This window comes from Electrona antarctica (genome assembly GCF_951216825.1).
Source record: "Electrona antarctica genome assembly, contig: scaffold_25, whole genome shotgun sequence".
NCBI classification, from domain to species: domain Eukaryota; kingdom Metazoa; phylum Chordata; class Actinopteri; order Myctophiformes; family Myctophidae; genus Electrona; species Electrona antarctica.
The window spans coordinates 9034992-9048467 of NW_027637034.1; the positions used below are offsets into that span (position 1 = coordinate 9034992).

Below are 13476 nucleotides of genomic sequence, written 5' to 3' on the forward strand. Positions count from 1 at the left end.
TTCGGACTGGTTGGTCCTTCCTCAGGCAAGATTCTGTTAGGAGAATGATTAGTTGTGCTGGAGCCCTGGTTTTATGTGTTCCTAATGGTGGGCGTGACTCATAGTCATTCGGCCAATTAGCTTTGTTGATGGGTGTGGTTTACTTGGCCATTGTTTCATTCCGTCCAATCAGAATCAATGGGTGTGTGTTCTCTTGTTCTGGTTTCTTTCATTTGTAGTGTGGTTTTTGTAGAGGCAACATGTCTTTACTGGAGAATCAGTAATAATTATAATAGACTTCCCCCAAGTTACAGGTACAAGCTCGACTGGGGGGACCTGGGGACTTCAGTGCAATGTACCTACATATGTTGCGACCGAAGGTCGCAACATATGTAAGTGTATGTAAGTACATTGCAAGGAATGAGTGCATTCGCCATGTACTTGAAGGAAGCCTAATCCAATCACTCTTAGATTATCTCCAGTTTAAGTTTAAGAGTTTAAGTTTACCTTATTGTTGTAGGACTTTTGGTTTATTTAGCCTTATTGGGGTTAATTCACCCCATGGCTCCATTTCAACAAAGAAAAATGTACATGTGTTTCTCTTTTGTTTCCTGAGCCCGGTGTCTAATGGCCGGTGTCTAATGGCCCATTTGGTGTCAGTGACACCTCTATGCTTCTTGTCCCAGGCTGGTTTGGAATGTGCTAATGTGTCCCCTATTCAAAGTCTGATTTCCATTGAGTGTTGGCTTTGTCTATGTGGCTGGGGAGTTTTGGTACAAAATCAAAACAACTTTATATTTTGTCATGTTTAATGCAGCTCTAAGGTATATAATGACATAGTAAAATGTTGAAAATGAGTGGAATGCCCCTTTAAGAACTGGTTTTCCAGTTAATCTGGAGAAAAACCATTCAATGGTCGAAAACAGAGTCCACTTGAACATAACAGTCCACTTTGGTTGAACAATATTTAGTCTACTAGTCTAGTGATCCATTGAGGAGTTTCTTAAAGTCAAAGCAGGAGCCAGCATAAATATAAAATAACGTTATTGGTATAGCAAATTCCAACAAGGCATTTCAATGTGCTTTGCACACATCAGGAAACATATATAAAATCATAACTAAAACAAAAATACATAAAACATTACAGTGCAGAAGAGAAAGAAAAACTCAATCAAATGCAGTGGGAAACAGAACAGTATTTCATTGTGATGTAAAATAAATAAGAGTGCCAGCATACCTGCTGTTTTCTGGGAGTTCTTCCACATGTGGTGCATAACAACTGCTGGTTTATAATAAACCTTAAAAAGCAGTATAGTAGTTCATCCAAAAATGACTTACTCAGTATCTGGATAAATATGTACAATCTAACTATTGAATAAGTGGATATGAATTCATTGTTACTGCAGCAGAGCCATTCATCTTGAGGATTTCTCCACATTATTTCAGTAACATCAGAACTAAGGAGAACCAGCTCTGGTGAAGAAACAACTGCTCATACTGTGATTTACATCCCATTTATCTTAATTTATCTTGGAACACTTACAAACCACAGATAAAAAACAAATCTTGACTTTAAACATTTATTAAAAACAAGAACACGGAAGTAAAACAGTTAGGCCTATTTGTTTCAAACAATATTTATAAATAGTAGACAAGCCTTCACATCTTGTCTTTTACAAGTAGCCTATATACAGCACCCCTTGTATTTTATGTGTTAGGTTGTAATGTAGGTTCAATTTGTTTCCACTTTAGTATAGAAGACAGTGGTCTGGTTTCTGTACAGAAATCCCATTGTGTAATGTGTAGGCCTGTGTGCAGAAACATGTGTCCATAGTATTAATAAATGATCAGGATAAGTCAAGATAAATCAGGATATATCATTATACTTATTCAATTATATCCTATATTAATTATTTGTTTGTTCAGTAACAGAGGTTACTGTCTCCATATCCAGTCATATAAGTCATAGTGAAACTGGAAGGGATTGAATGAAAATACACTGAACAAAAACATAAGCTGATACATTTTTGCAGGGTTCTCTCTCAATATGGTGGTGATGAATGCACTTTTATTCAATGTTTTTCAAATGCTAAATAATGAACAAACCCCACATTCTTTCCCCATGTTAAAATGTACACATGCTAAATGATGATGGCTGATGCTTCATTCACTATATGCATTCAAATGCAGAGATTAACGTGTTAATGGTCACTCGTTGTCTGGCATTGGACAGATCACCTGCTAATGATCACATTTTGGATGAACTGAGACCATTTCACACCTCTTTGACTCTGATGAGTTTCAGCAGAACTACAGTAATAGGTCTATCATCACATGGAACTGTTATCACTCTTTCAGCTTTCTAGTGTGCAATGTTTCAGGTGTGTTAAAATGGCTATATGTTCTTGTAACAATCATTGCTATTATTGTTTGTGGTGACAATGTTAAAGTGCAATGTTTACTTACAGTGAGTGCACAACATGCTGCTGTTTGTTTTAAAAGGCTTTATACCCTGCTGTATATCAGTGGTTCCCAAACGTCACGCCAAGGACCCCCAAATAGACACTAATTTAATAGCCTTTACTAATACATATATAGGACATGGATGGATGGAAACATGACCGCAAGGACGTTCTATCTAGTATACAATCAATAAATGTAGAGATATAAGTTAACTGGAAAATATGAATGTTTTAAAACCTGTTCTGGGCCATATTTAAGAACGTACACAACGCATATTTCAAGGTAACACGTTTTATTTAAACCATGTTTACAACTTAAAACATATATCAATAGAACAATTATTTACAAAATGTATTGTGCTAATTTCTTCTCAGTTGGAATTCAGCCAATGATGTGAACATAACACAATGTCTAATATAACATGTCTAATATAGGCCTACATAATGTGCAAGGGAATAATACATACAATTAGAAATGCTTATTTTAAAACAAAAATACATAAAACATTACAGTGCAGAAGAGAAAGAAAAACTCAATCAAATGCAGTTTGATGTGATGTCATATACAGTACTGGTATGTACAATATAAACTTGCAAGTGCAATATTAAATACAAAATGTAAAATAAACACATGAAATGTATATAATATACTAATATAGAATCACAGTCTGTTGTGCAGGTGAGAGACAACACTTAACAGCAGATAATATCACACATGTAAGTGTATACATAACATCATCTATTAGCAGCACTGCAACAGCAGTGTGTATAGTATATAGTCATATAGTAACAGTCAGTGATAGTGCATGTGTTCTTACAGTATAACTACTAAGAGTACTGTGATCACAAATGGTACACCCCATGGGTCACACATGATCTCAGTTTCCGTTGACTGAAGTGTCTTAGGTAGCATAGTGTCCTGTCTGGATCAGTGTTGGCCGACATCACCATATTGTGGCGTTGTCATAGTCAAACATGTACTGTACACAAAATCCAATACCAATAACTGGGAGTGCATTACATTTGCAATGGTTGACCCCACAAACACCTTGAGACGGTCATAGGTGAGGCATGGTGATGAAGGGATGGTCCAACACCTGGTCAGGTGTTATCCTCCCCTCTGGATCCAGAAGAAGCATTCGTTTCAACAGGTCCATGAAGACGTCACAAGATGTTTCATCAGCATCGCAACGCAGGGAGGAGAACACTTCTTCCAGTGAGCAAATCACACATGTAAGTGTATACATAACATCCTCTATTAGCAGTTCTGCCTTTAACTCCTGCACTGTGTAATACTCCTCTGGTTCCTGGAAAACACAAAACAAAACATTTTTATTGACAATTACATTTTAAAGTAATGGAAAAAATATTGATACAAAGATACTGAGTTGAATTTCTGAATTTCTGATCATGCTCTTTATTCTTGTCTTGCAGCTTGCCATTGCACTCCAGGCCCTGAAGGGAATCGGTCTGATCCACACAGACATCAAACTAGACAACATCATGCTGGTGAACCAACGACAACAACCCCTCAAAGTCAAACTCATTGACTTTGGTCTGGCCGTTCCAGTCTGCAAACAAGGCCCTATATGTGTCATTGTCATTGTCACAGAGGCTGAGGGCGTGGGCCAGCCCTGCAGCTCCATCGTCCATGTCAACCAGACCCGGGCTTCCCCCGACGTCATCCGAGTCTTCGCTTTGGGAAGGGGAGCACGAGGAGTCGGTCATGTCGCTGCTACAGCTGTTCTCCTCCACCACGGAGCGCTCTGGACTGAAATGGTAGGAAGGGGTGGGGGGCATGGTGAGAGGAAGCCCTTCGTCCTCGGCGGAAAACCCGAAGGGACAGCTTTTTTCCGGGGCATCCCCTGCTGGGGGTCCCTGGTCCACATCCAACTGGAGATCTTCTGGAGCCGCGCTCTGGTGGTCCAGTTGGTCAGGCGTATCATCTTGTAGTAGCCTCTCTAGTTCTAGCCTCATGACGGTGTCGATGTAGTGGGTCTGCGCGCGTCTGGAGTTGAACTCTACGCGTCCCTGAATGTTTGCGCAGCCGTCTTTAGTGCAGCATGGGAGGCATGCGTCCATCTGGCACTTGATTCCTGCCAGACTGCATTCACAAGTCTCTGGCTCACAGAAACCCTGGCAATTGCATCCAGAGTCCTCCCTGAAGACACGCAGGGAATGCAGCTGTCTCTTCTCCTCTTTGTCAATGTGCTTCACACCTGCTGCTCGCAGGAGTGCCTGTCTGTGCTTGTAGGAGTACGGCTGCAGGAAGCTGTTCCCATCCTCCAGCTCGGCGTCGGTGATGTGGACGTCAGTGTCTCCGTCTGGGACCTGGTCTGCAGTCAGTCGCTCAGATTCTCTCTGGGCAATGGTACCATTGGCCATCAACTGGTGTCTCAAAGCCTCAAGCTTCTCCTCTCTCCGTCTCTCTCGTAGTCTCTCTCTGCGCCAACTCCGTTGTTCCAGGGCGTGCTCTGCCATTGTGTACCTGCGGAGAGTGCTGTGCCTGTGCAACATGCCCAGACTGGCACCCCCGCGAAAGGGTACGCTAGTGAAACCCTGGCATTGTGGGAAGTAGAACACCGTCACCAGATCAAAGCGCACGTTGCTCTGCCTCCCTTCCAGCTTTGGCCTCTTCAGAATAGACTGGATGGGTTGACTGGCAGCAGGTGAAGCAGAACCATTAGTTGTAAAGTCCTGGCTTTCTGAGGAGCTGCTCTCCCCATCAGAATCCCATTCCGTGGAGGCAGGAGAAGGCAGGGACGATGATGGAGGTGAGGAGTAGAATGGATCTTCATCGTCGACCTCCTCAAACTTTCTTTTCAGAATACCTCTCATGACTCGACGGTGGCGCTTCACTCACGACGGAATCAAATATAAAGGAGAGCTGGAAAAGTAGACGTTTCGGACTGGTTGGTCCTTCCTCAGGCAAGATTCTGTTAGGAGAATGATTAGTTGTGCTGGAGCCCTGGTTTTATGTGTTCCTAATGGTGGGCGTGACTCATAGTCATTCGGCCAATTAGCTTTGTTGATGGGTGTGGTTTACTTGGCCATTGTTTCATTCCGTCCAATCAGAATCAATGGGTGTGTGTTCTCTTGTTCTGGTTTCTTTCATTTGTAGTGTGGTTTTTGTAGAGGCAACATGTCTTTACTGGAGAATCAGTAATAATTATAATAGACTTCCCCCAAGTTACAGGTACAAGCTCGACTGGGGGGACCTGGGGACTTCAGTGCAATGTACCTACATATGTTGCGACCGAAGGTCGCAACATATGTAAGTGTATGTAAGTACATTGCAAGGAATGAGTGCATTCGCCATGTACTTGAAGGAAGCCTAATCCAATCACTCTTAGATTATCTCCAGTTTAAGTTTAAGAGTTTAAGTTTACCTTATTGTTGTAGGACTTTTGGTTTATTTAGCCTTATTGGGGTTAATTCACCCCATGGCTCCATTTCAACAAAGAAAAATGTACATGTGTTTCTCTTTTGTTTCCTGAGCCCGGTGTCTAATGGCCCATTTGGTGTCAGTGACACCTCTATGCTTCTTGTCCCAGGCTGGTTTGGAATGTGCTAATGTGTCCCCTATTCAAAGTCTGATTTCCATTGAGTGTTGGCTTTGTCTATGTGGCTGGGGAGTTTTGGTACAAAATCAAAACAACTTGTCTAATATTTTGGCATGTTTAATGCAGCTCTAAGGTATATAATGACATAGTAAAATGTTGAAAATGAGTGGAATGCCCCTTTAAGAACTGGTTTTCCAGTTAATCTGGAGAAAAACCATGCAATGGTCGAAAACAGAGTCCACTTGAACATAACAGTCCACTTTGGTTGAACAATATTTAGTCTACTAGTCTAGTGATCCATTGAGGAGTTTCTTAAAGTCAAAGCAGGAGCCAGCATAAATATAAAATAACGTTATTGGTATAGCAAATTCCAACAAGGCATTTCAATGTGCTTTGCACACATCAGGAAACATATATAAAATCATAACTAAAACAAAAATACATAAAACATTACAGTGCAGAAGAGAAAGAAAAACTCAATCAAATGCAGTGGGAAACAGAACAGTATTTCATTGTGATGTAAAATAAATAAGAGTGCCAGCATACCTGCTGTTTTCTGGGAGTTCTTCCACATGTGGTGCATAACAACTGCTGGTTTATAATAAACCTTAAAAAGCAGTATAGTAGTTCATCCAAAAATGACTTACTCAGTATCTGGATAAATATGTACAATCTAACTATTGAATAAGTGGATATGAATTCATTGTTACTGCAGCAGAGCCATTCATCTTGAGGATTTCTCCACATTATTACAGTAACATCAGAACCAAGGAGAACCAGCTCTGGTGAAGAAACAACTGCTCATACTGTGATTTACATCCCATTTATCTTAATTTATCTTGGAACACTTACAAACCACAGATAAAAAACAAATCTTGACTTTAAACATTTATTAAAAACAAGAACACGGAAGTAAAACAGTTAGGCCTATTTGTTTCAAACAATATTTATAAATAGTAGACAAGCCTTCACATCTTGTCTTTTACAAGTAGCCTATATACAGCACCCCTTGTATTTTATGTGTTAGGTTGTAATGTAGGTTAAATTTGTTTCCACTTTAGTATAGAAGACAGTGGTCTGGTTTCTGTACAGGACTGGAACAGCAAATAAGTATATTGTCAAATCAAAGTCTCATATCCTATTGTGCGCTATTGGTTTCATTTCATTTCTTATCTATATTTACAGTGAAATCCCATTGTGTAATGTGTAGGCCTGTGTGCAGAAACATGTGTCCATAGTATTAATAAATGATCAGGATAAGTCAAGATAAATCAGGATATATCATTATACTTATTCAATGATATCCTATATTAATTATTTGTTTGTTCAGTAACAGAGGTTACTGTCTCCATATCCAGTCATATAAGTCATAGTGAAACTGGAAGGGATTGAATGAAAATACACTGAACAAAAACATAAACTGATACATTTTTGCAGGGTTCTCTCTCAATATGGTGGTGATGAATGCACTTGTATTCAATGTTTTTCAAATGCTAAATAATGAACAAACCCCACATTCTTTCCCCGTGTTAAAATGTACACATGCTAAATGATGATGGCTGATGCTTCATTCACTATATGCATTCAAATGCAGAGATTAACGTGTTAATGGTCACTCGTTGTCTGGCATTGGACAGATCACCTGCTAATGATCACATTTTGGATGAACTGAGACCATTTCACACGTCTTTGACTCTGATGAGTTTCAGCAGAACTACAGTAATAGGTCTATCATCACATGGAACTGTTATCACTATTTCAGCTTTCTAGTGTGCAATGTTTCAGGTGTGTTAAAATGGCTATATGTTCTTGTAACAATCATTGCTATTATTGTTTGTGGTGACAATGTTAAAGTGCAATGTTTACTTACAGTGAGTGCACAACATGCTGCTGTTTGTTTTAAAAGGCTTTATACCCTGCTGTATATCAGTGGTTCCCAAACGTCACGCCAAGGACCCCCAAATAGACACTAATTTAATAGCCTTTACTAATACATATATAGGACATGGATGGATGGAAACATGACCGCAAGGACGTTCTATCTAGTATACAATCAATAAATGTAGAGATATAATTTAACTGGAAAATATGAATGTTTTAAAACCTGTTCTGGGCCATATTTAAGAACGTACACAACGCATATTTCAAGGTAACACGTTTTATTTAAACCATGTTTACAACTTAAAACATATATCAATAGAACAATTATTTACAAAATGTATTGTGCTAATTTCTTCTCAGTTGGAATACAGCCAATGATGTGAACATAACACAATGTCTAATATAACATGTCTAATATAGGCCTACATAATGTGCAAGGGAATAATACATACAATTAGAAATGCTTATTTTAAAACAAAAATACATAAAACATTACAGTGCAGAAGAGAAAGAAAAACTCAATCAAATGCAGTTTGATGTGATGTCATATACAGTACTGGTATGTACAATATAAACTTGCAAGTGCAATATTAAATACAAAATGTAAAATAAACACATGAAATGTATATAATATACTAATATAGAATCACAGTCTGTTGTGCAGGTGAGAGACAACACTTAGCAGCAGATAATATCACACATGTAAGTGTATACATAACATCATCTATTAGCAGCACTGCAACAGCAGTGTGTATAGTATATAGTCATATAGTAACAGTCAGTGATAGTGCATGTGTTCTTACAGTATAACTACTAAGAGTACTGTGATCACAAATGGTACACCCCATGGGTCACACATGATCTCAGTTTCAGTTGACTGAAGTGTCTTAGGTAGCATAGTGTCCTGTCTGGATCAGTGTTGGCCGACATCACCATATTGTGGCGTTGTCATAGTCAAACATGTACTGTACACAAAATCCAATACCAATAACTGGGAGTGCATTACATTTGCAATGGTTGACCCCACAAACACCTTGAGACGGTCATAGGTGAGGCATGGTGATGAAGGGATGGTCCAACACCTGGTCAGGTGTTATCCTCCCCTCTGGATCCAGATGAAGCATTCGTTTCAACAGGTCCATGAAGACGTCACAAGATGTTTCATCAGCATCGCAACGCAGGGAGGAGAACACTTCTTCCAGTGAGCAAATCACACATGTAAGTGTATACATAACATCCTCTATTAGCAGTTCTGCCTTTAACTCCTGCACTGTGTAATACTCCTCTGGTTCCTGGAAAACACAAAACAAAACATTTTTATTGACAATTACATTTTAAAGTAATGGAAAAAATATTGATACAAAGATACTGAGTTGAATTTCTGAATTTCTGATCATGCTCTTTATTCTTGTCTTGCAGCTTGCCATTGCACTCCAGGCCCTGAAGGGAATCGGTCTGATCCACACAGACATCAAACTAGACAACATCATGCTGGTGAACCAACGACAACAACCCCTCAAAGTCAAACTCATTGACTTTGGTCTGGCCGTTCCAGTCTGCAAACAAGGCCCTATATGTGTCATTGTCATTGTCATTGTCACAGAGGCTGAGGGCGTGGGCCAGCCCTGCAGCTCCATCGTCCATGTCAACCAGACCCGGGCTTCCCCCGACGTCATCCGAGTCTTCGCTTTGGCAAGGGGAGCACGAGGAGTCGGTCATGTCGCTGCTACAGCTGTTCTCCTCCACCACGGAGCGCTCTGGACTGAAATGGTAGGAAGGGGTGGGGGGCATGGTGAGAGGAAGCCCTTCGTCCTCGGCGGAAAACCCGAAGGGACAGCTTTTTTCCGGGGCATCCCCTGCTGGGGGTCCCTGGTCCACATCCAACTGGAGATCTTCTGGAGCCGCGCTCTGGTGGTCCAGTTGGTCAGGCGTATCATCTTGTAGTAGCCTCTCTAGTTCTAGCCTCATGACGGTGTCGATGTAGTGGGTCTGCGCGCGTCTGGAGTTGAACTCTACGCGTCCCTGAATGTTTGCGCAGCCGTCTTTAGTGCAGCATGGAAGGCATGCGTCCATCTGGCACTTGATTCCTGCCAGACTGCATTCACAAGTCTCTGGCTCACAGAAACCCTGGCAATTGCATCCAGAGTCCTCCCTGAAGACACGCAGGGAATGCAGCTGTCTCTTCTCCTCTTTGTCAATGTGCTTCACACCTGCTGCTCGCAGGAGTGCCTGTCTGTGCTTGTAGGAGTACGGCTGCAGGAAGCTGTTCCCATCCTCCAGCTCGGCGTCGGTGATGTGGACGTCAGTGTCTCCGTCTGGGACCTGGTCTGCAGTCAGTCGCTCAGATTCTCTCTGGTCAATGGTACCATTGGCCATCAACTGGTGTCTCAAAGCCTCAAGCTTCTCCTCTCTCCGTCTCTCTCGTAGTCTCTCTCTGCGCCAACTCCGTTGTTCCAGGGCGTGCTCTGCCATTGTGTACCTGCGGAGAGTGCTGTGCCTGTGCAACATGCCCAGACTGGCACCCCCGCGAAGGGGTACGCTAGTGAAACCCTGGCATTGTGGGAAGTAGAACACCGTCACCAGATCAAAGCGCACGTTGCTCTGCCTCCCTTCCAGCTTTGGCCTCTTCAGAATAGACTGGATGGGTTGACTGGCAGCAGGTGAAGCAGAACCATTAGTTGTAAAGTCCTGGCTTTCTGAGGAGCTGCTCTCCCCATCAGAATCCCATTCCGTGGAGGCAGGAGAAGGCAGGGACGATGATGGAGGTGAGGAGTAGAATGGATCTTCATCGTCGACCTCCTCAAACTTTCTTTTCAGAATACCTCTCATGACTCGACGGTGGCGCTTCACTCACGACGGAATCAAATATAAAGGAGAGCTGGAAAAGTAGACGTTTCGGACTGGTTGGTCCTTCCTCAGGCAAGATTCTGTTAGGAGAATGATTAGTTGTGCTGGAGCCCTGGTTTTATGTGTTCCTAATGGTGGGCGTGACTCATAGTCATTCGGCCAATTAGCTTTGTTGATGGGTGTGGTTTACTTGGCCATTGTTTCATTCCGTCCAATCAGAATCAATGGGTGTGTGTTCTCTTGTTCTGGTTTCTTTCATTTGTAGTGTGGTTTTTTTAGAGGCAACATGTCTTTACTGGAGAATCAGTAATAATTATAATAGACTTCCCCCAAGTTACAGGTACAAGCTCGACTGGGGGGACCTGGGGACTTCAGTGCAATGTACCTACATATGTTGCGACCGAAGGTCGCAACATATGTAAGTGTATGTAAGTACATTGCAAGGAATGAGTGCATTCGCCATGTACTTGAAGGAAGCCTAATCCAATCACTCTTAGATTATCTCCAGTTTAAGTTTAAGAGTTTAAGTTTACCTTATTGTTGTAGGACTTTTGGTTTATTTAGCCTTATTGGGGTTAATTCACCCCATGGCTCCATTTCAACAAAGAAAAATGTACATGTGTTTCTCTTTTGTTTCCTGAGCCCGGTGTCTAATGGCCCATTTAGTGTCAGTGACACCTCTATGCTTCTTGTCCCAGGCTGGTTTGGAATGTGCTAATGTGTCCCCTATTCAAAGTCTGATTTCCATTGAGTGTTGGCTTTGTCTATGTGGCTGGGGAGTTTTGGTACAAAATCAAAACAACTTTATATTTTGGCATGTTTAATGCAGCTCTAAGGTATATAATGACATAGTAAAATGTTGAAAATGAGTGGAATGCCCCTTTAAGAACTGGTTTTCCAGTTAATCTGGAGAAAAACCATTCAATGGTCGAAAACAGAGTCCACTTGAACATAACAGTCCACTTTGGTTGAACAATATTTAGTCTACTAGTCTAGTGATCCATTGAGGAGTTTCTTAAAGTCAAAGCAGGAGCCAGCATAAATATAAAATAACGTTATTGGTATAGCAAATTCCAACAAGGCATTTCAATGTGCTTTGCACACATCAGGAAACATATATAAAATCATAACTAAAACAAAAATACATAAAACATTACAGTGCAGAAGAGAAAGAAAAACTCAATCAAATGCAGTGGGAAACAGAACAGTATTTCATTGTGATGTAAAATAAATAAGAGTGCCAGCATACCTGCTGTTTTCTGGGAGTTCTTCCACATGTGGTGCATAACAACTGCTGGTTTATAATAAACCTTAAAAAGCAGTATAGTAGTTCATCCAAAAATGACTTACTCAGTATCTGGATAAATATGTACAATCTAACTATTGAATAAGTGGATATGAATTCATTGTTACTGCAGCAGAGCCATTCATCTTGAGGAGTGAGTGCACAACATGCTGCTGTTTGTTTTAAAAGGCTTTATACCCTGCTGTATATCAGTGGTTCCCAAACGTCACGCCAAGGACCCCCAAATAGACACTAATTTAATAGCCTTTACTAATACATATATAGGACATGGATGGATGGAAACATGACCGCAAGGACGTTCTATCTAGTATACAATCAATAAATGTAGAGATATAAGTTAACTGGAAAATATGAATGTTTTAAAACCTGTTCTGGGCCATATTTAAGAACGTACACAACGCATATTTCAAGGTAACACGTTTTATTTAAACCATGTTTAAAACATATATCAATAGAACAATTATTTACAAAATGTATTGTGCTAATTTCTTCTCAGTTGGAATTCAGCCAATGATGTGAACATAACACAATGTCTAATATAACATGTCTAATATAGGCCTACATAATGTGCAAGGGAATAATACATACAATTAGAAATGCTTATTTTAAAACAAAAATACATAAAACATTACAGTGCAGAAGAGAAAGAAAAACTCAATCAAATGCAGTTTGATGTGATGTCATATACAGTACTGGTATGTACAATATAAACTTGCAAGTGCAATATTAAATACAAAATGTAAAATAAACACATGACATGTATATAATATACTAATATAGAATCACAGTCTGTTGTGCAGGTGAGAGACAACACTTAGCAGCAGATAATATCACACATGTAAGTGTATACATAACATCATCTATTAGCAGCACTGCAACAGCAGTGTGTATAGTATATAGTCATATAGTAACAGTCAGTGATAGTGCATGTGTTCTTACAGTATAACTACTAAGAGTACTGTGATCACAAATGGTACACCCCATGGGTCACACATGATCTCAGTTTCCGTTGACTGAAGTGTCTTAGGTAGCATAGTGTCCTGTCTGGATCAGTGTTGGCCGACATCACCATATTGTGGCGTTGTCATAGTCAAACATGTACTGTACACAAAATCCAATACCAATAACTGGGAGTGCATTACATTTGCAATGGTTGACCCCACAAACACCTTGAGACGGTCATAGGTGAGGCATGGTGATGAAGGGATGGTCCAACACCTGGTCAGGTGTTATCCTCCCCTCTGGATCCAGATGAAGCATTCGTTTCAACAGGTCCATGAAGACGTCACAAGATGTTTCATCAGCATCGCAACGCAGGGAGGAGAACACTTCTTCCAGTGAGCAAATCACACATGTAAGTGTATACATAACATCCTCTATTAGCAGTTCTGCCTTTAACTCCTGCACTGTGTAATACTCCTCTGGTTCCTGGAAAACA

The 13476-nt window shown here is 40.7% G+C and overlaps 2 protein-coding genes across 2 annotated transcripts; both read right to left on the reverse strand.

The window, feature by feature from the left end:
• Positions 1-787: 787 nt before the first annotated feature.
• On the reverse strand, positions 788-5279 carry LOC306919251 (cysteine/serine-rich nuclear protein 3-like; the record flags this gene model as incomplete). Its single annotated transcript, XM_079532067.1, has 2 exons — positions 788-798; positions 4106-5279. 2 exons carry the CDS (start codon positions 5277-5279, stop codon positions 788-790), a joined length of 1185 nt encoding a protein of 394 aa, XP_079388193.1.
• A 4203-nt stretch (positions 5280-9482) lies between these two features.
• On the reverse strand, positions 9483-10714 carry LOC306919252 (cysteine/serine-rich nuclear protein 3-like; the record flags this gene model as incomplete). Its single annotated transcript, XM_079532068.1, has 2 exons — positions 9483-9491; positions 9536-10714. The coding sequence occupies 2 exons, from the start codon at positions 10712-10714 to the stop codon at positions 9483-9485; spliced, it is 1188 nt and encodes a 395-aa protein (XP_079388194.1).
• Between the last annotated feature and the right edge of the window lie 2762 nt (positions 10715-13476).